Here is a 23,720-nt window from a genome sequence, read left to right on the forward strand (position 1 = left end):
GGAACTTATGCAAAAAGAAGGATCTATTGTGGATTCAGTGGATGCACACGTATTACGTAAAGCAAGATATAGTATGGAATGTTAAAGCTAAGCAAGCAGCATGGTTGACTCAAAAGATCCTAGGAGCTGGAAAATACTTGACAGAAGCTAATATCAATGTGGAAGAGGTGACGAATGGGAACAGTTACTCCATTCGAGATGTTTATAATAAGCTAAGGGGTGAGTTCACAAAGGTCCCATGGAGGAGAGTGCTATGTAACAATGATAGCTGCCCTAAATCGCTATTCATTATGTATATAGCCATACAAAGTAGATTATACACTAAAGACAGATTCATGAGATGGGGGAGCATAACAAGTGCAGTATGTGTCTTATGCGAGGAAAATGATGAGGATCATGAGCATTTGTTTTTTAAATGCAAGTTTTCAGCAACAATATGGGAGAGGCTACTGAAATGGGCTGGAGAAGGACGAGCTGCCAGGAAATGGAATGAAGAAATAAGCTGGGCCATTAAATTTGCAATAGGAAGAAGAGCATCGGCAGTTCTATATAGAATGATGCTTGCAGGCACTGTGTATTACATATGGCAGGAGAGGAATTGGAGGATTTTTCGGAATCAAAAAAGGAAAACTGAGGTTTTAGTTAGATTGATAATCCAAGACACTCATTGTCGGGGTAGTATGAGAGCTAGTTTAGAGGAAAAGCTACAGTCTTTAAATTTTTATCCTTAGATTGCTATGTTGATTCTGCTTAGCTGATGTAGTGCATATAGTTGAGGCTGCATGTCCAACTGTATAAGATAGAGATGGGTTTTGCTCTGCAAATGTATTCATTTTTTCCCAGGTAACAAAAATTTAAATTACCAAAAAAAAAATCATAGTTATATAGCCACTTATGAAATTTACCCCAATTCAACCCCTTGTCTTCATTTTGGTTAGATGCTTACACCTTTCCGCATAATATCAAAGATGAACCTTAAAATACACTGAAGATATAGATGAAAGCTCTTACCTAGTAGCTCCAAAATGTTTGTTTTCACAAATGAAGTGTTTCCCCAGATTTTCTGCAATTGTTCTCAGCTGCTCCATCTATTATCAAACTTTTTTAATTGTTACTTGTGTTTTTTTCAAGTAATATCAAAATCAAACTTCAGTAACCTCGTAACTCACCTTAAGAAATGTTAATCGTGTAGCCTGTAACTTGTTATAAATAACAATCAAAGGGCATAACTGAATCAAAAAAGTGGATGGAGGAATATTTTTAGCCCAATAAGTGAATGAAGGGTATTTTTAAACCTTTTCCAATAATTTAAGGGCATTTTGAATCCTTTTTCGTAAATAATAATGTGAGGTCTAACATTGCATACCCATTGAGACGCACAATTTTTCAGGCTTTTTTTATTTTAGCCCGCGCCAAAAACTATTTATATTTGATAATCGAAAAATATATATAAATATATAAAATGTATATATATACAAAAAATAAACACTTTTTCGGCTATTAATTTGCCAGTGACTATACAACATCATTTTCCCTTTTTGGTGGTAATATTTGGGCTTGTAAGCAACTCCTCTCAAACGAAGGCCAATTTTCATGCATAGTCAACGCAGAAAAACAAGGTAACACAAGCATAGTCAACCGTTTAAGAGTACAAGCAAGCAACTTTAGTATGAACTCAGTACAACACACTTGACACATAAGTGTCACTTGCGAAAATATATGGGAGATAGAAACCTGAAATGTGCAAGTTTTTAAGCGCTCACTTCATCTATCAAATCCCAGAACTCTGGAGGTTCTGGATAGGTGAAAGCTAAACGCTTATCACATTTTCACAATAAGTAACAACCTACATTATGTCTGATCGAGCGCTCCTGCGCCGAAGATGAACAAGGCTAAGCGATCCGACATTCAAGGAAAAAGCAACAGCTACGTCTACTCTATCCACTTGTTTTATAGCTAAGAAAAAACAGCTGTTCATAGAAGCAAACACAGAAGCCTTCACTCCAGGCAGACACTCTCCTGCTCTTGTTTTATGCGGACCAATTCCATTGATTTAGGTGGTACCTGCGAAATAGCACCAAAAGAAAGTCTTCAAAGAAAACTAAATGAAACCGAAATAATGCACTCAGTAACATATCCAGCTCTCCAAGCAATTCTGCAGTAATTGAGACAACAAATATGCACAAACACGAAGCATGATATTTCCCATTAATCGGGCGCTTGGGGTGGGGGGTGGGCGTTGAGAATGGATATTCTTTCTATTATCATTGTCCCTCATGTCGCTACACAAAAAAGAGTGATAGTTTTCACGCAAGTCAAAACAGTGATCTCAAAGGATCAAACACTAAATTTTTAATGTAAGATCACACGCTACTTTCCTGAGCATGCAGCTGATGTCTTCCATCAAGCCAGAAACGACTATAAAACCAGTAGCTACTTATCCGTAACACCTTGCATCAATCAATACAATTCCTCCACTACCAAACCAAACTGGTACTCCCTTACATTATGGGACATCGAGTGTATGGGAAACTAGAAATTTCCAGCTTTAAAGTATCTGCTTTTCATATTTTAAGAAACATACAGACATCCGATGCAGTTTCTTAAATTTTCCGCAATCATATAATATTGTGGTTCAATGTTAGTAAAACATCAGATGCTACGAGATGAGCAACTGTCCCTCATTATGTGTCTCCATATGATGCATATCAAATATCTTAAGCCATCAATTCTTTAGAACCCTAGGGAAATCCACTCTTTTTATAAGCACCATATACTTGTGCCAACAAAGATGAGAACTGAATACACACGTACGCAACCAATGACAGTAGTCCCAAATTAGACCACACATTGTTCCTATTAACTATTTATAGACGGAAAAACATCTTTTTAGTTTCGGCAAAGGGTCAAAAATATCCCTCTACCATGAAAAGGATCATATATACCCTCCATTATACTTCCGGTCTATTATAGCCCCCGAGGTTATAAAATTGGTGCAAAAATACTCCTCCGGCATGGCCTTCCACCATGGCAGTATCTCCCACCCACCCCATTTTTGCCCCACCTCTCATTTCTTCTTCCACCATCTCCCACCGTTCCTCCCACCCCAGCCCAAACCCACCGTGCCATCTTCACCCAATTATTTTTTGAGTTTTTTTGTTGTATTCCAAATTGTAGATAACTGAAGCTGCAACAGTAGTAATCAACCCACAGTCAAGAACTCTAACAATCCAAGGTAAAAATTCATTATCCACATTTACCTTGGTAATTATTGGACAAAACAGAGAAATTGGTAACATTCTTAACATAAGTATAAGGGCCTCTTTAGTCTTTACTATCGCTGACAAAGGAGATGCTAACAAGAGTTTCAAATTATCATTTGTAGAGTTCAAATAGTACAAGCACCAACTTGCATTTTCATGGGTTAGTAGTGTTACCAAATTGAATAAACTTAAACAGATTATTATGGGATTTTCTTTTATAAAATTCTCTTTAGTTATATTTAAAAAGAAAAAAGGAATCCGTTAGAACCACTGCTTTGGAATTGGGTGTGCTTGAAAAATATTTAGAACTGACATATGAAAGCTTAATCCCTCCCAAAGTGCACATTCATTAATGAATTCTAGCACTTCTAAATCACATTCTCAATTTTGGGTCACGGATGGGGAGGATAAAAATTGTGATGAAGATGATTATGGTGCTATCTGTTAAAGAAGAGTTGGGCTACTGTGATGAAAGGAAGAAAAATAATTTTGTTAATAGTGGTAAAACGGGGGATAAAAAAGATTGTGCTGAAGATATTGTTAATGGAGGTGGTGAGTGGAAAACATAGGAGGAGAAAATGAAAGAATCGTGGTTTGAAGGTCAAGAATGGTGACCAGATGATGGTGGAAAAATATGAGTGGTGAAAGAGCTGAGGTGGTGGCGACAGTGGTTAGGTGGGAGGGGGGTGAAAGAAAAAAGAATGAAAGGAGGGGCTAAAATGGGTTGGAGACTTGGAGTGCTGAGGTGGCATTCCACATTTGGTCCATCTCACCAAAATGTCATGCCAAGTAGGATGGTGCTGCCATGGTGGAAAGCCCTAACGGAAGAGGGGTATTTTTGTACCAGTTTTATAATGTCGAGGGCTATAATGGTATAATTGAGGGTATAAATGATCCTTTTCACATAGTAAAGGGGCATTTTTGACCCTTTTCCGTTTTAGTTTTAAATGAGTAACCTACCACTGAGAAGTACAGACGATATCTTTGTTCACATTGTCTTCCTAATGGCTACTTAGATTCAAGAAAATTTTGTTACCATATATACTTGTGACTTGTGAGACCTTAATTATTATCCCATATTTTTTCGACATTTTATGATTATATAAATCTTCTGCAACTAACTTTCAGCATAGTTCCTTCGACTTTTGTGCAGTGCATCCAACTAACAAATATGCTCCACTGTTAGGCCCCCCTAATGTCATTATAACAATCATACCTTATAAGATATGGACTATAATAGGTTATGGTTGGTATTTCTACTGTTGCTCATTTCAAAAAATATTGTAAACATTTTTTTTAACAAGATAACAGGTATGTTATTAACAATGAAACCAGTCCTTAATACAAAGACTGTGGTAAGAGGAACCCGAGCCACACGACCCCAATATTATTGTAAACATTTAAGGCAGCAAAATTCCCATAACAGAGTTTTAAATAATACTCCCTCCAGTCCATAATAAGTGACTTTTTATCTTTGGCACACTCCTTAAGAAAATACGAACTTCTAGAGAAAAAAAAGATATATTCGCTAAATTACCTTTAATTAATTGTTACCTTGACACATTAGGATATGTAAATAAGGGCAAATTTTGGAAATATAAAATTAGTTCCTTCTTGATTAGGTAAAAAGACACTTACTTTGGATCAAATTTAAAAGGCCAAAAGGTCACTTGTTATGGACCGAAGGGAGTGTGAGCCAGTGGCAACCTAGGATTTTGTAGAAGCTGGTTTAGGCATAGACTAAAGTCCTTAACAGCAACCAATAATAGACATCAGGGTGCATGAACAATATAACATTGGAAGCCCAACATTTGGTAAACCAGGAATAGGGATAGGTCAAGACTCCTATGACATATAAAGAAAATGGACCTTAAGCCTTACTCAGCCAAAAGCTAGCTCATAAAGTGAGGATTGAGCAAGACATACACGGAGATAACAACTTCCCTTAACCAATGTGGAACACTTTAACAATGTCGTATGGAAAGATAAAATGTGCAACCTAGTTGAAATTGCTACTAGTTGGACCCAAATGAACATTTTTCCAAAGATTGTGTGGAAGTCTGTCTAACCAAAATCTAACTCAACGTTTGGATAAGCAACATAGAGAAAAATTCTTAAATGGACAGGGTATGATATTATGAATGAAGCATCGACCATCTAGCACAGCAGCTGCACCTATTTCTTTAGAAAAAGTAAAGAACATACCTTGCATTGAAGACTCGTTATTGTGGACCTTAACAAAGTATCCCCTACGATCAACCTCAACTTTCTGACAAATTCATCCCGACTTATCTTCTTGTCCTATCGATGTCAGATAAATGAAACAAGAGGAAAATTTTTAAGTTCAGTAACAATCCAGGCACAAATTAGAGAAATAAAACATTCCGCAATTGTTACTTTTTTCTGATATACAATTTTCAGCAGATGCAAGATATATACCTTGAATAACTCATAATTGCTACTAACTAGGTTCATATCCTCTTGAGGCACTTTCCTCGAAATTGCTGCAAACAACATGGGGAATGGCATCCAGGGGGACTTCGGCGTCCTTGCATCCTTTTTTGAGGCCAACCCCAGTGAATTCTGATAGCCGTCAGTTCCCTATAAGAACACACAGTAATTGTTAGCTGAAAGGAACTCCACAAAGTTTGATGAAAAGATGACCACCAAAATGACAATGTTGCTGAAGAAGCAGAATCGTCATACTAGCACGTCATTCACTCTCTCTCCTCTATTTGGATCAAGCAAGGCTTGCTGGATGAGGCTGAGTAGTCCCAAAACCTTAAAACAACACAAAAGAAGGAATACACCCAAAAACCTTATATAATAGTACCTATTCCTAACTAAACAACTGTCAGGATAGGAATCAGGAAGCTGAGTTTAGAAACCAAAAACTTCAGTATCAGCAATTATTGGAACTGAGTTCAAGATCTAAGTATATGTACAAACAAAACCTGCAGAAGGCGAGTTTGGAATACATTGTTAACATAAATAAGAGTTATTTAAGCATGTACATTGAAATAACAACCGTCTCCAGTAGCTTATGCAGATTCCAGGTCACAGCATGTATTCTGTAGTGGCATGCGCCAAACACTGTCTCAAGTATCCAAGGTAGCAGCATGTATTCTGTAGTGGCATGCGCCACACACTATCTCAAGTATCCAAGGTAGCACTAGGGCAATGCTTATGAGGTCAATTGTGTCCCCTACAGAACTAGCATGCAATTGAGGAATATAAACAGGAGATGATTGGAGGTGCTAATATTTGCACAAACATCTTAAAGTAGGAGGATACCCTTAACATTCGCTTATTTTGCCAAGAAATTCACGAGGTGGTCCTTGAGTTGGAAGAACTCCCTGTGTCGCTCGACTCCTCTCAAAGTTTTTCAAAATCCTAGTTTTACTTCTGCCAAACTATTTCGCATTTGCTTCATATCCAATAAAATCCTCCAACTTCCCCATCTTTTGATTCAATCAAGACCAAAAACATAAATCAGCAGTCAAATTGTTTATAGCTGTCAATAGACTTACCAAGTCAGTAGGAAGTGTATCTGCCGGTACCTGATTACAACAAGTACTGACAGCAGAGACATCAATTGGGCTCTCGTTTCCAACAAGATATCCTGTAAGGATAAACATGGTAAAGATAATTCAACGGCTACATTATTTTGTAAAACAATATCTATGAAGTATTCCTCAAATTTAAAATGTCAAAAGAGAAAGGCGCATAATTTATCTGTACAACGCCAAACACAATAAAAACTACAGTTAGAGCAAGGCAGACAAAAAAACACACCCAAAAAAAATAAAAAAAATTAAGGCATTCAAGAACCTACGCAGGTCTAAGTTGCAGAACACTGAAAACCAAAAATCCCGTAACTCAATTGCCCTCAAACTTTTACAAATCAGATTCCATCCAACACTAATAAAATTTGCAGTCCCTCACAAAATTTTAGAACATTAGAATTGGTCATATTAACCCAGCTCCCAATTCCCATCATTAACCACCATGTAGAGATTAACACATTAAGAATCAATCTTGACATGAAATATTCAGTACAATATGAACAAAAGTAGTACATTAAATGAAAAAGACAATAATGTTGGTAAAGGCAATCCTAGGAATCGTCTAAACAGGATTAACATGGACATAAAATAACAAATACAAATGCTATAACACTGATAAGCACTAACAAATATAAAATATTTATTGTTTATTGTCCTATCACCCACAAAAATTAAGAAATAGGATGAATTTGATGATTTCAAAAGTCGGAGGGGCGGATTTCGAACAAAGCTGGAAGGATCTTTTACTTCCTTATTTGCAAAAAATGAACATTCATCCCTCCCCGAGCAGCCAATAAACTGTTGGAGTATTTAAGAGACGGATTCATGAACATTTAACACGAGATAGCTAAGGGGAACAACTTTCCTTTGACTTGTGCAAACAGTAACCATAAAGGAAAGGACTTAAATTATCACCTTTAGCATCAGGAGACAACTTGAAACTGACAACATATTCCGGAAAGATATGAGTGTTCATATTCATAGTCCAGACCACGTAACACTTCGGATTTTCAAGATTATCAACGCCATTATCGAAATCCTCACTACTGGGATGGAACTGCTTAGATCCAGGATAAACCAGTTCCATGTTTCCCATTATTACACGGCACAATATCATGTGCTGTACACCATTTTCGTCATAATCACAATACTTTGCACTGTAAAGAAAATGAAAGCAACAACATCAATAAGCTTCATAATGAGAAACAAACAAATTGACAAAAAGGAAAATAACATCATGGCAGGTCAGCCACAAAAAGGCGTAAACTTCAAAGCATCAAAAGAGAAGCGACCAACTATAACAAGCTCCTTTACGCATCAAAAGATATCTTATCAAACCTCACAAGACGACTAGAACAAGTGGAATTTCAAGACAAAATAATAACACACAAGACTAGCATAGCATATCATCAACATTCCACATGAAATTCCTCTACAACTACAAGGTCAATATTTGCATCTTTTAAACGCTACTTATGTCAGTTGACAAGCACTAAGGAATCAATTCATGGATAGCTTCTTAGGAAACTAACATGAAAGATCGTTAAAGCTATGACAGGACCAAAATAAATCTAGTATTTGAACCTGGATACCAGCAATAGAGATCTACTTGATAATGCAATTAAATAATCCTACAGGTAACACTCAGGTACCATACCAAAAGAAGAAAAAAACAGAAAGCAGTAACTGCCACTTTCAAACTTGATTCATATTCCTCTATCACTGATGATAAACACTGGGGATTTATAAATTGAGTAAACAAAAAATGAAATCAATATGCATTAGACTGGTCCTACTTTTCCAGATCTGAATCTGTATATTTTAGAGACATACAGCACGACAAGCATTCAGTCTGCTTTACCAGCAAAATTATAGGGAAGATCCAGATTACCCCAACCTTGAGGTTTGAATGTTGCCACTACCCACTGTTTTCATTAAAAAGTTCACAGCTGCCGCATCATTTAAAAACTTATGTGCTCTACAACCCAAAATCATTATTTCTAAAATGCACCTGTATAAGTCTTCTTGCAACTTCGGCTGTGTTGCTCGAAAATTCAGTTGATAGAAAAAAGTAAAAGAGGAAACAACACTACCTGATCTCAGTACAGTTAGCAGGGAAAAGATGAACACCAACGCCATATCTGGACTTGGATTTCGATAGATCATAATTAGCAAGCCCATACTTCATAATACTCGTAATCATTCCTTTAGAAGAAGGAAGCCAAGCATAACTAAGACTGGCACCCCCACGCTGCTTCTTCGTAATCTCCACCTGCTTTTGAAAGAGTTCCTTTCGAACTTCCATGAAAGTACTTGAAACACGATGTAATTCAAATATCTTTGCACCAGAAGGTGAATCGATACCCTTGAGAAACATCTCACCCACAACATCTGGGTCCAGATATTCCCACTTGCAGCACGCAGCATTTTCCACCATTTGATGATTTTCCGTGGAGTCATCCATGGATTTCGTATCTGAGAGTCTGACGCAATTATCACCAACTTCTGCAGTGCAATTTTTTGCTGCAGGTTTGTGACATAAGTTAACTTGCTTAACAATAGCATTGGACTCTCCACTAGATTCCTTCAAACTTGACATGTCCGCTCCATTAATTTCAATCTCCAGCTGCATCTCCAGATCATTGGAACCCTCTGTCTCAGAATCCACCTCTATGGAGTCCTTGTGTTCGCTGTGACAACACTCATGCAGTTCATCACAATTAGCAAATAATTCCGGGAAAAAGCAGTTGCCTGCTTCATCAATCCATGCAATAGGTTGCTGCAGACCTGACTTCAGGTCCAATCGCATCATATGGAAGAAATCAAGCACAAAAATTTTACCATTGAACTCCACCTCTGTCACTGATTTCTTTATTCGGAGATCTTTCTTAGCCATTGTAACAATGTTCTCAGGGAAATCAGTCCACTGACCCTTCTGATAGTACATCAAACGTTGTGGAAGCCCACTTTTCCTGAAATTGAGATAATATCTAAGCAGAGATTTTCTTAGGTGAAACGCACAACCACCACACGTGCTGTTTGATCCATTCAGCTTCCTCCGTTTTCCAAGAGGGCGGATGGATGAGTTCAGCGAGGTTCGGACAGGAAATATCATGTGAGTAGCCCCAGAGAGATGGGTCTCGCATCGAGCTGCCCGTTTTCTCTTCAAGTCAACAACAATGTTTTGGCTCCTATCCAATACCTTTCCGTATTTTGTTTCCATTTCTACCTACAGGATCAATCCCTATCCACTGGTTTAAAGCCAAAGGTTCAAAGATAACAGTTATGTGCAACTCGGTCTTGAATCCGCCTCAGAGAGACCATGCGCATGCCATTGGTTGAATTTGATAAACCCTGACAAAATAGTGAGACATCATCAATAACAGGATCATAGGCTAAATAATAGGTCGCACATCACAATTTATAGAATACCACAAACTAATCATCGCATACAAATCCACTAGGAACCCGAATATAAACTGCCAGTCCAACCATATAAAAGCTGACACGCTCGCACTGGGATGAGTACATGTATGAGCTGAAACTACTCCGCAATATTGGTACTTCAGTCATTCGACTAGCATATGGAGCCCGCTAAGATATTTATCCATGATCACAAAAGGGTTGCAAGTTGTAATCCTTTAAGGAGAAGTTTCTAGCATTAGTCTACATCAGTACAATCAGCACTTCAACAGAAAGAAGCATATAAATAAAACAAAGAGTCTATCCATCTGCAAAATTTGTAAAGAACCACAGAGAAGTACGATACCAGAAACTCCAGTGAGGACCAAGAGAACTACAGAGTAAGCCATCACAGAGGAAACATTCAGACTTTGAAAGATTAAGCTGAAAATGCATAATGCCTAGAAATCAACATACATTCAAAGCTCAAGATAGAGCTTGAAATAGAGAGGCGGACCCATTATCCACTGAATTTCAAACCGTTTGCCACTCCCCTCAGAAATTTCTAGTTTATCAGAAAAAAACATAGAGCTTGAGAACGCAAATTTGGATTTTCAATACGACTTGATTCATCTTGTTTTCTTGAGAGTAAAGTCGGGATCCAACGTATAGGTTTCTAGCATACAAGACACAATTGTTTCCTCGAAAAACAATCAAACAAGATGCTCTATACGGTACCACATACCAGAACAAGTTAGATCCACAAAACCAAGAAAATGCTGGCGGTTTTTTCCTTGAGAAGAGCTTCGATATTGCACCAACCCAAATAATTATAAGCACATATGGAAAGCAATAACCATCTTATCATCAAATAGTAGTCAGTGGCGGAAGCAGGATTACCGCCAAGGGGGTTCAACCGTTCAAGAAAAGAAAAAAGTTAGAAAGGTTGTAGCTAGTGGGAATAGAACCAATGACCTTACAAAAATTTTGAACTCCCTTGACCACTAAGCTATGCTTTTGGGTTATGTTAAGGAGATTCAAAACAAAACATAATATATAGAGGTAAAAAACAGATTTTGCCTTATATATACAGTGTAATTTTTCGGCGAAGAGGGTTCGGGTGAACACCCTTCTGTCCCCCTAAATCCGCCCCTGATAGTAGTATAGTACCCATTGGATCACATTCATCACAATTCATAACAAAAGGAACATACTCCCAACAAAATGTCTTGTTTTATTGATTACTATCTCACATTATTGGCAAGATAGTACTTGGGCCCCTCTTTCAGAAGGGACATCCAAGGGAGTCGAATGATCTACTGGGTTTGCTCAAAAAATCCCAGGTGCAAGATAGTTTGGAATGGGGTGAATCAAAAGAGAGAACCTATACTGTCAAAAGACGATATGACAATCTATGCTCCAACAAAATAATTGACAAATGGTCATGGAAGCTTATATGAAAAACCAAACTATCTAGAAAAGTAGTTGGTTTTATATGGACAACCTTGTATGAAGCTTGTCTTACTCAAGACAATCTTAGCAGAATAGATGTTATATGTGCCAAATGGAGTCTAAGAGTGTGACGAATTTTCTGCACTGTTCAGTACCAGCTGACATTTGGAGTATTTTTTACAAATTTTGGAATAGCTTGGGTCATGTCAACAGTACCAAGGAAGCTTATGAGAGCTGGTGCTCAGGAAGAGTTGGGAAATCAATCAAAAAAACTTGGCAAATAGTGCTTGGTGTTATTTGTGGAGTATTTGGAATGAAAGAAATCATAAATATTTTGATGGGATTTCAACTCCTAACCATGCTCTTAAAGCCACTTCTATAATTAATAATTTATTAGTTGGTTCAACCAGGCCCCTGTAACAAGTGTTGAACTTTTCCTAAATTTTATCTGCTCTTTAGTTGTCCAGTAAGTATTGGTATATGAGTAGACACTACATTTCTGTAGTAATTTTTGCTATGCATTTTCTTAATGTCATTTAATGAAATTCCCTTCATCCAACAAAAAAAAAGGAAAAACTAAAACTAAGTGTGTGCAATAAAGGGGCTCTTTTTAATAATATCGTTTGTATTTTGCTGCAAAGACAATTTTGGTCCTCATAAACACGAGCAAAGATAGCCTAAGGAAAATATAAAACAAAATATGCAGCAAATATGTTGATCTTCTAATGGTTAATATTCTATATTAGTATAACTCAAACTTTAAAATGCTTAAAATTTTCTTTTTCACTTCTATAGTAAGAAAGGATTAAATGAGAAGACAATTAACCCTATCAGCCGCCAAGGCTTAGTTCAAGTGGCAAAGATTGAGGGATTGTCACAGCTCAGAGCCTTGCGTCATGCTAACTAAGTCCAGTACTAAAGTGGAGAAGGGTAGATGAAGGGGGCATTATCCCCGAGTTTCAAAAGTAGTCCTTGGTTAAGGGTTGACCTCCAAACAGATTTCCCAGTCATAAAAAAACAAGTGCATATCCACGTCAAATTCAAATTGGAGAGATGACTTCATTTCACAGCCCATTTTTTCTAGTAACTGTGGTATCCGGATTAGCTTGCTCGCACCTCGATTAATTCCACAGAGTACCTGCTACCTTCCACCATCATAGGACAAATTTTTGGGTGTTTTCACAACCCATTTTTACTCATGTTACTATCGAATTTTCCACATAGCAAGGATCAATCATGTTGTTTGAGAGACAACCCTGACATATTAATCATACAAGAGGATGCCCACTTGAAATGTTCTAATTTCATATTTCTTTGATGTAATAACAAATAAATGAATCTATTAATATATAATAAGACTTGATGAAAGCATCACGTATAAATGGATCATTTGCAATTAAAATTATATGAAAACCACACTGTTGGCTGGACTTCAAATACGTCACTCAGATGGGACTTCAGCAAGTCAAACCAAACACATTGACACATCGCACATGGTATGTTTATGGGAAGGAGTTAATCAAAGGGTGGTAAAAAAATTAACGGTCATCACCTCCAACGTACATCTGCCATCAGTATTTGGAAGAAAAAATGGTGTCGCAGTGTGATATTAATCATATTATGTGGAGCCTTTTTTTGGATAAGTCGAATGTTACATTGATAAGACACCAAAAAGGTGTAGGATTTAAAGATTGCAAGATTAATATTAAGCATTCTATAAAACACATATGTAATATATATGCTAATCCTTCCCAAAATCCTAACCATCTATCTATACAAGCAGGCATCTCCACTATACACAACAAGAACAAAAATAAAAATAACTTTTGACCGATCCAACAAGCTCCCAACTCCAAGAAATTGCTCTTATTATTTTATACTAACCAAAAAAGTGCAAAAATGTGTTATCTTTCATAACTTTTTTTCCATTCATCCATCTTGTTGCTCCTCGAGCAAAGGCCAAAATTTTTGTCTTTCTTCTAGCAGAACCAAAATGTAGTGCTAAGGATCTCGCACATACAACACCGACTAACTAAAATGCATCTGCTTCTTGAATAGTGGAGTTCCAAGCACCTTACCAAGTGGAAAAAATCAATGCTTGATGCTTTAGATTCCACGGAGACTTATGTACAGGTACAACTACTCTTTCCCCGAGTCTTGAAGAGGTATCCTTTATGTCGTGAATTGTGCGCTTCACTATAAATAAGAGTGTTACATCTCGCTTTTTGATTCAAGCCCATGAAACTTGTCAATTTTTAGTGCTTTTCGCTTTTAAAAACACCATTAGGACAAAAAATTATTATAGAGGTACTACACCATATGAATATACCCAATAAAATGAAAGACATTAGACGCTTATGAGACCAAAACTACCATACAGAGTGAATGCTGGGGCGCCAAGACTTGAGTACAGCTAATACCCCACAAGATAAATATATCAAACAAGTATATCAAATTAGAAATGATCAAATCAACCAAAAAGAGCAAGTAGCACATATAGAAAAGGTTTAAAATATCTCCTACATTACATGAAACACCAAAAAGCACTGGTCTAAATACAAGAAACTATGGTCATTGAAGGCGTTAAAAGGAAACGAGATAATATGGAGATGGAAAAATTAAATTTGAATGCCGATTCATATATCACCACAACAAATATGAGATTTGGTCTAGTTGATTGATCACTAGCCAATGAAGTGCACAACAATAATCTAGTACTCCAGAAAGGCATTCTAAATGGCCTTTCTAGGTAACAAGTTTTTGCACAATGACGTTTCAAAAGGTTTGTGATATTTACAACTAATTAAAATTGTGAGAAGTAGTTGGGGAAAGCAAGAGCTTCAGCGCGTTAAGCGTGAAGCGAGGCAACAGGGAGGCCGCTTTCTGAGTCCGAGGCGAAGCGGGTTGAAGGAAGCGCTCGCTTCTTAGCAGAATCGTGAAGTGATGAAGACCCGAGGTGAGCTCTTCTTTAAAAAGCGACAATTTTAGAACAAAGAAAGTAGGGGACTCTTTTAAGGAGAAGAAGAGTCCAGGTTGGGACTATGAATGTTTTAGAAGAAGTTAATCATTCGAGTCCGAAATTGGATGCCGCTTCTTGCTAAAGAACTATCGACTATTTGAGTCTAGGCGAAGCGGGTTAAAGGAAGTGCACACTTCTTCGGCGAAAGGGCTCGATTTTAGGCAGAAGCGTGAAGAAATGAAGACGCGAGGCAAGCGCTTCTTTAAAAAGTGACAATTTAAGAAGAAAAAAAAAATTGGTGGCTCTTTCTAGAAAAGAAAATAAAGAAGAAGAAGAGTCCAGGTTGGGACTCTTTCAGAAAAAGTCGTAGTTTGGGTTAGAAATTGGCTGCCGCTTCTTGCTACAGAAGTATCAACTCCAGGTTCTTCTTCCCCCTTCCCTTCTTCCCTTCTTTGTTGCTATGGTTTTCAATATGAGCATCGCAATTTTTCCAGTTTTACCGTCTGATTTCATCGTATTAAGCGAACATAGACTCCATAGTGGTTCCAGTGACAGATAAGTATAGTAATAAAGGCTTCCTAGCATTGTAGGCACTAGAATGGAGTCCTTTATTTTGTCAAAAGCTTTCTGGCAGATTTTCGCTGCTCTGGTAGCTTATTTAAAGTTTTTTATTTCCCTATTTACCTTTTTCCCTGTTTTCTCTCTATTTTTTATTTCTATTTTTGAGTTGGTAGCTTCTATTTTGTTAATTATTACTAATTGCTAATGACTTCTATTTTATCCATTTTTAATATGAAGAATTATTAATCCAAGTACATTTTGGTTTAAAATAAAAGATATATATTATTTTGAAAAATTCTGGTTTATTTGATTATTATATTTATTTGTGCAATGTTCATTTTAATATTATTTGAAATTGCACCTGCTTCACACTTTAAGCGAAGCGGGCCCTTGTTCTAGAATACCTTTACATACACTCATCTAACAACCTAGCAGCTTAGGTTGTAGCAATTTTGCTCTTGCCATTTCATTTAGTTTTTTTTGGTTACTCACAACACGAAAATTATATTAGTATGAAGTTCAGTATCTTTATCCTTCATTTAGTTGCTTGCACCTTTTACCTTTATTTTTGTTGCAAGTAATACTGGGTGAATTTTATACCGTTGTCCTGGTATAATTGTCTACACCATCTAAGAATTTGGATGGAGCTAGTAAAATAACAAAACTGACCTTCTGCTGAAGCCTTTCCCAAGGATCATAAAAAGTATCAACAATTTAATGCATCCTAAATTATTAATATTATATGTCCTAATAACTTCAATTTAATATTTTCCAAAAACTTTTGTTTGTATATTCAAATTTCAGATAACATGTGCACATTTATGCATCGCTTTAACTTTAATATGTTACTCTAAATTCAAGATTTAAATATGAAATGGGAAACAAATGAGCTTAACAACTAATATAGGTAAAGAAAAAGAGAGAAATCGTGCTAATTTTAAAGGAGTGATATCTAGTAACCTTATTCTTACATTCCAATAGATTAGTGATTGTGTATAAAAAAAAAACTACATGTCAATAACTAAACAATAATTATTAAAACTAGAAACCATTTTGTGTATGATATACTTAGCTAGAAAATGACATCTTTTCATGATGCACCAAAGGAGAAATACGCAGAAGAAATAAAAGCAAGGTCAATTATAAATACATATATAAATAAAGAAAATAGGAGAACGCAAAGAGTACCTCCTCAAAGAATTAGTTGAATTCACTGACAAGATGATGAACTGGAGAGCAGACTCATCATAGTGAGATCGAGATTGTTTGGGATGTGAATTATTTGCACGGCATAGTGCGAGAAAATCATTTCCTTAACTCTCCAAATAAGGTAGATGATTGTCGAACACATAAGATATTATACTTGTGAGTACACTTTTTAAGCATTTCAACTTTACATGTAAGAGTTCTATAATTGTTCCTTGGTATCTACTTGTATTAGAGGATTGGATGGGTTGGGTTAAATACAATTACACATAAATACCACGGCCTTGGGCAAGATTTGAGAAGTAAAAAAAGCTCAAGTGCCGAAAAACAATACCTTATCACTCAATGCATTCCTTCAACTATTACTAAAAACATGGGAAGATTCAAATTATCTTCTTGAATTTCTAAATATATAGATATCTCACCTACAATCTTCTTCATTGTATCCTAGAATTAAAAATAATAAACTAAAATTGGATCGTAACACGTCTATGGTCTTAAACCTTCGTCTCTACTCATTTTTGTTAGACAAGTACTAGGCTCGAACTCTTGACCTAGTGGCATGAAGAGGACTCTTCCAACTAATATAAACAACAACAATATAAATAACAACAGCTGGTAACCTTCATCTCTACTCATAAACTTCCAAATCCCCACCACGGTGGATCAATTAAAAAAATATATGTAAATGCTATCAATGAAGTTAGACAAGGGAGAAGTCTAGAGAGGACCTTGCACCACGCTACAACATACCTCCGTCGATATGCACGCACCACTTGTTTTTAAGAAACATCTGACATGCATAAAATCTAATATCTTTGTTTAAGCACAAATAGATACAAACTTTATGTTTTAGCACATTGGATTCATCTCCATGACATGTGTCTTTGTCTTAAAGTTTTGGCATGTGATCATTTCTTCTAAAGAAACCAAAATTTAGTAATGAGAACATGTATGTGCAACAAATACACTCTAATGAAATATACCAAAATGTAAAATCAACACACCAAATGATTCCAAAAAATCAGACACTACCCACCAAACCTTCACCATTTCGGGAATATGATCGATACACCTTGACTCCCAAGAAAATACATTAAGAAAATCACGATCTTAAATACTAAATTTTAGAGTTCGAAGGCCAATGTTGAAACCTTAGTGTGAAGAAAGTGAACCTTGTGGAGATAGGCAAAACATAATGACCATAATCTGAACATATACATGCAAAAGTGAGAAAAAAAATGAGAGGAAGTTACATAACATTACCCGTGATGACCTAGCCCTTGGGGATTTCTTGGTTATCAAAAAGATCATCACGAATGATGATTTACCATAACACGCACAAAATGCGTCCAAGTACAATTCTCAATTGATCTCCGAATCAACAATAAAAGCTAAAGGAACTAACGCCCCTAATGACTTAAACTCCAGCACACAATAAGTAAAACAGATTTTTTAATTCCATAAAACAATAAAAACGCCGTAAGTTACTAAACATCTAAACCAATTCATCAAAATAAAATAAAAAACTAAAACTTTCTACACTCATAACCATTTAGGAGAGAATATTCCAATTCCGGGAACGTGAATAATCACTCACCAGTTTGTTCGTAAAATTACAAGTGCTCAATAACACAATTACTACTACATAAACGAAACAACAAAGCTTTCACCTTTACCACCATAAAACATCATATATTCACTACTCTCAATAAAACACAATATATACTAACATCGACAAACATATATTATAGATATCAACAATAAAAAAGATACACACAAATAAAAACAAACATGCATGTATCAAAGATCGATGAGAATAACGATGAGAATACTTCAACAAGAACTGAATTTTCACACAGATCAAAGATCGAGGGATTTACATAAAGATAAAGAGAAGTCGACGGATGAATTTTGCCTCCTCCAAATTTCCTCCTTCTCCAGCGAGTGGTGGTGTCAAACCCTAAGTCGGCCCAAAGTTTTACCAAGTCCTTTTTCTTCTTTGTATCTAGAGAGAATAAAATATTGAGTGGACTAATATGCCCCCAAAGGTACAGGTCTCCTTTAGACCGACTATGATATTTTAGTTATTTTGGGAATTAGAAAAGGGTAATGTCGGTAAAATAACGGGTAGATGGGGTAGTGCAATGAATCGGGCCCGTACCGGCCCGAAATTTGACCGTTACTTTCACCGACTCAACGGGTGATACTGGATGAGCGTGTTCCTGAATGATTTAAATGTGGGACCCATTCATTATGTGTTTTCAAAGGATAAGACCGAAGGTAATTATTCATTATTTTTATTTTTATTTTAAAATCATTAGGGGATTGAGGAAGGAAAGATGATATTGTCTGTATTACTCCTACTATTTTATTTTAAACTTTATAATATTAAATTATTCACTATAAGTATTTCGTTTTAGCTTTTCGGTTCTCTTAACTATCGTTACTTTTTTATAGTGCAAAAAATAAATACCATAATAATAAATATTTTATTAGGAATCTTAAACGTTTTCGTTGTCATACGTTCGCTATGTTTGATTAAACTATTTATAGCCGAATGAACTATGTTTTGCCCATACTTAGAGAAAAATGATTGACATAATTTCACATTAAAAAATATTTTTGTTTACTCATAAATTCAAAATTGTGTGTTAGTAGGTGCAAAGTATAACTTTGTTTTATTATTCTTTTTGTGACAATATGTGCAAATCTAGTATTTGTGCATATGTTCTTCCAAATTCTACAATAATTATATATGGTTTGGATTGAATGTAGAACTTTGTTTTACCCCTATTAACTGAAGGACCTGAAAGTAAATTAAAGAAAAGAAAAAAGCTCAATAATTTAGTGTTATTTTATGTTTTTCGTAATAAGTTGCAAGTGTACCATTCAAGTTTAGAGAGATCTTAAAACAATCAAACTTCATCTTCCCATACGCAAAGTCAAGTATAAGCTCAACATGTTAAATTTCAAGTTGAGTTAATATCAACATCATTATATTAGTCCAAATTATAGAAGATTATATGCATCATTTCAATATTAGCAACTCAAAAACAAAACACAAAAATATGAAAATCAACTATGTTTAATGGCACAGTAAGTGGTTATTTTTAATTTTTTTGATTTGCACCGGATGTCCGAGTCTCTAAGAGAGACTACTAATCCCGAGGGCGCACAGGCTCTCGGCAAGGAGTTTCCCGAAAGTGCACCACGGTTAATTTAGATTTTACCCAATCCGATGACCCTCAGAAATTGTTTGCACCCAATGGGTTTTGAACTTGAGACTTTGAGAGGGAACAAACCCCAAGGCTCAAGTCAATTGCCACCGGGCCAACCCCCGAGGGTTCACAGTAAGTGGTTATAATTATTAGGTAACGGACATACCTAAATCCTAACAGAGAAACTTGATCAGGATGAACCTTTTCTATACTAGTAATTAATTTTAATTACTTCCTATTAACAAAAACGTCCTTACACGCAGAAACTAAGTGAAAATTATATATAATAACGATATAGGTTTTAATATTCATATAACTTTCCGAACCAGTATATCCTCAATCTGCCACAAATGGAATGTCATTCTTATGGAGTACATTATTTTTTGATATTTGGAGATAACTTATGATATTTTGTTCTTAAACATGTGTTTGGTTTAAAGTTGGATAAACTTGGATAAAATTATATTTCCTATTTTAACCTTTGATATTTCATGATTTATACAAACAATATTTTTCTTAACAGAAAACTCCACCCAACAATATTTTCTTATTATTGTTGCACTGTTGCAAAAGAAGTGCACAAACTGAAGCTAAAATAGTGTCGAAATATGCAGAAAAATGTAGAAACTATGCAAAAGAGTGCAAATCAGTGCAGAAAAATGCAAAAACTATGCAAAAAGAGTGCAGAAATAATGTAGAAACATTGTAGAAAAACGCAGGAATTATGCAGAAACTGTGCAAAAAGAATGCAGAAAAGTACAGGAACTATGCAAAAATTATTCAAATATAGTGCAAAAATGCAGGGACCAGGAGGTCACGGGTTCAAACCGTGGAAACAGTCTCTTGCAGAAATGCAGGATAAGGATGCGTACAATAGACCCTTGTAGTCCGGCCCTTCCCGGACTCCGCGCATAGCGGGAGCTTAGTGCACCGGGCTGCCCTTTTATGGTGCAAAAAAAATACAAGAACCGTGCAAAACTCCAGTAAAAAAGTGCAGAAGCTGCAGCTAATGTCTATGCAGAAACTGAAACTAAAATCTGCTAAACTGAAAATTAAAACTACAAACTGAAATTAAAATATGCAAAAACCGAAACTAAAATAAGTGCAGAAACTACAGTAATAAAGAGTGTAGAAACTGCAGTCAAAATCTGCAGAAACTGAAAGTAAAAAAGTGCAGCGGCAAACATACACATTGCTCTGGAATACCAATAGTGCCATAAAATCACCACGAAGTTGTTCAAGCATGTCACAAATATAAAAACAATATCACGCGATCATAAAAAGCTATAAATAGACAAAAGGTATGATGCCCATACCACAATTAGCATTCATGCATTACATTTACATATGCATCCTCATGCTCATACTAGTCACATATATCAAGTTCATGGAGCTGAGGCATCAAAAATATAATACATCTATTAAACATTTTGAAGAGAACTAACTAACATATCCAATTACTTGGAAAAAAAAACTTTCATTACCTTAACAATGTCGTCCCATTTTGTTAGATCATCAACTATACTTCTTCCTTCACCATATTGAAAGTCCAATCCACTTCGACTTTTCAATGAAACTATAGTACTATAGTCCCTCTTCCACGCTTTCAATTTAGAATTAATATGTGGTGCAGATTTTCTGTAAATGATGCTCCAACTCCATCATATATCATTCATAAAGGTTCCATTATCAGCTTTCCAACCTCTAATACATAAATCTTTTAAACCTTTAACAAGAGCGCGTTCTTCTTCTAGTGTCCATGTCCTTCGACGCTTGATTAGGAGGTGCTGCGTGATTACTCGTTTATGATCTTGTGGGAAAGCTGATCAAGTAAAGAAATAGAAAGGAATGAACTTTATTTTTCACAATCCATTAGGCAGCTAGCAAAACATAGAACACAAAATTTTACAATGATAAACTCCAGCATATAAATCTAATGAAGCAAACAATGAAGATGCAATCAACTCCTTTTTGTACAGGTAACTACCACATTCCTTTTTGTATTCTTACATTCACGAATTCAATCCACTCCAACTTCAACTTTAATCTAGAAAGACTTGCAGGAGACAAGATATCTTACCTTAGAAATGGGCGAAGTACTAATAAACAAAGCTTAGGTTTTCGGACAACAAAACTAAACTTACCTTATGATTAAAAAGTAAATGAAAAGGCTGAACACTTCTGATTCAACATAGCAAGGATTTTTACTGTCAGTGTTAAATTAAGAGTAGATATTCTTCGGAGAAGCAGAGCAACTGAGCCTTGCTTTTACATACTGATTTGTTTTTAAATCTGGAAGGGATTAGAAAAGTAATCTACTGCGACTTTTTCACCTGAAATCACTTGGTTTTTTCACCTATATTACTGCGGCATAGGGCGAATTGGGCGCAATGAGGTTGAGAATGGTAAAAATCATTAATATTTCACTAAAACTATATTTACTATGTAAAAGAATACTGAAAATTCTGCGTTTCAGCAAACAAAACAAGTACAAACCAAAATCAAACCCCCAACAGCTGTTAATCAACAAACAGAAAATAGATACCTTGGACAAAGAGAAGTAACAAAAAAGAAATAAAAAAGGTTTTTTAGATAAAGACTTCTGTGTAATAATAGAGAATGGGGTTGAAAAGGGACGTAACAAGAGAAGGGAAGAAAAGAAACAAAAACTTACTGAGAACGAGAAGCAGATTTTCTCTCGTGATATCAGGGAGCCATGGCTGAGATGTCAAGCTTGGTTGTATCGTCGGAGAAAAAAGGGTTTGCAGAGAAGTGACGAAAACTGATGCAGTGAAAAGGGCATTTGGAGGGGTAATTTTGTCTTTACGAAATGTATTGTTACTCCACCTTCAAATGTGGGATGAGTTTATACCAATATTTCGTACTATAAAATTATACCATCTATATTCTATATTATATTAAAAGGAGAGTAGTATGCATTGTGGTTAAACCAGATGACAAGCTAAAATGAAGCCACTGTGCCTCCGAACAATGATGCCTTTGGACAATTTGGCGATCTTTCAGCCTATGAAATGCAGAAGGTGGCGATATTTCTGCTGATGCAAGATGTAATTAAAAGGTGGCAATATTTCAGCCAATGCAAGAGCGATAAAGTGGTGATATTTTAGCCATGCAGGATGGAGACAGTGCTTAGTCTCGAAAGGCAGAACAGTTGCCTTATGCAATCCAGAGCAATGCAGGATGGAGACTGTGCTTAGTCTCGGAAGGCAGAAAGGTAGCCTTATGCAATGCAGGGAAATGTAGATGGAGGTAGAGCTTAACTCGGAAGGCAGAAAGGTAGCCTTATGCAATGAAAGAATGCAGATGGAGGTAGAACTTAACCTCGGAAGGCAGAAAGGTAGCCTTATGCAATCCAGGAATGCAGATGGAGGTAGAGCTTAACCTCGAAAGGCATAAAGGTAGCCTTATGCAATGCAGGAAATGTAGATGTAGACAATGCTTAGTCTCGTAAAGCAGAATGGTAGCCTTATGCAATGCAGGAAATGCAGATGGAGACAATGCTTAGTCTTGGAAGGCAGAAAGGTAGCCTTATGCAATGTAGGAAATGCAGATGGAGGTAGAGCTTAACCTCGGAAGGCAGAAATGTAGCCTTATGCAATGCAGAGAAATGCAGATGGAGGTAGAGCTTAACCTCGGAAGGAAAAAAGGTAGCCTTATGCAATGTAGGAAATGCAGATGGAGGTAGAGCTTAACCTCGGAAGGCAGAAAGGTAGCCTTATGCAAGGAGTAAAGGGGCAAAATGATGATAGAATTTTCTTAGCTGGTAGCGGATCGAGATATTGCGACTGCTGGGGATACGGTGTCTGCTGGGAGCACTATGTGCGGATAGCAGCTGTGAGTAAGTGCAATGTTCCTGAGAGTTATATTCCTGAGCAATGTGAGTCTCGTGAGTGTATATATTTGATGATTTTGCAACTCAAATGCCTGTATCCAAAGAAAATCGTGAGTTTGTAATGGGAGAAAAGTTAGTTCGTATCCCCGCTGGCTTTGCTTGACCTGCTCGACTTTGATCTGGTGATACTATACGTATCATTGGGGTAGCGTTGCTAAACGAAGCAACTTTGGTAAC

At 36.3% G+C, this 23,720-nt stretch overlaps 1 protein-coding gene across 3 annotated transcripts; it reads right to left on the reverse strand.

Annotated features, from left to right (window-relative positions):
• Positions 1 to 1,641: 1,641 nt before the first annotated feature.
• Positions 1,642 to 22,442, reverse strand: LOC107784996 (inactive poly [ADP-ribose] polymerase RCD1). 3 transcript variants are annotated; one of them, XM_075253324.1, is made up of 8 exons: positions 22,305 to 22,442; positions 21,115 to 21,452; positions 8,923 to 10,183; positions 7,745 to 7,986; positions 6,794 to 6,885; positions 5,703 to 5,864; positions 5,469 to 5,564; positions 1,642 to 2,064 (listed from the first exon to the last, which is right to left on the reverse strand). In XM_075253324.1, exons 3-8 carry the CDS (start codon positions 10,050 to 10,052, stop codon positions 1,999 to 2,001), a joined length of 1,788 nt encoding a protein of 595 aa, XP_075109425.1. In that variant the 5' UTR covers positions 10,053 to 10,183; positions 21,115 to 21,452; positions 22,305 to 22,442; the 3' UTR covers positions 1,642 to 1,998. The 3 variants fall into 3 exon arrangements, with proteins under 3 accessions (XP_075109425.1, XP_016461693.1, XP_016461695.1); XM_016606207.2 differs by lacking the exons at positions 21,115 to 21,452; positions 22,305 to 22,442 and adding exons at positions 5,970 to 6,044; positions 18,293 to 18,430; XM_016606209.2 differs by lacking the exons at positions 21,115 to 21,452; positions 22,305 to 22,442 and adding an exon at positions 18,293 to 18,477.
• Positions 22,443 to 23,720: the final 1,278 nt, after the last annotated feature.

Source organism: Nicotiana tabacum, chromosome 5 (assembly GCF_000715075.1).
Source record: "Nicotiana tabacum cultivar K326 chromosome 5, ASM71507v2, whole genome shotgun sequence".
Taxonomy (NCBI): Eukaryota; Viridiplantae; Streptophyta; class Magnoliopsida; order Solanales; family Solanaceae; genus Nicotiana; species Nicotiana tabacum.

Excerpts from the sequence above, each read along its gene's own strand:
- LOC107784996 (XM_016606207.2), bottom strand. The coding sequence starts at position 10,052 with ATGGAAACAAAATACGGAAAGGTATTGGATAGGAGCCAAAACATTGTT. Across the intron at positions 6,886-7,744 it reads GTTGTCTCCTGATGCTAAAG|GATATCTTGTTGGAAACGAG; the intron begins GTGATAATTTAA and ends TTATCCTTACAG. Across the intron at positions 5,565-5,702 it reads GCAATTATGAGTTATTCAAG|GACAAGAAGATAAGTCGGGA; the intron begins GTATATATCTTG and ends TGACATCGATAG.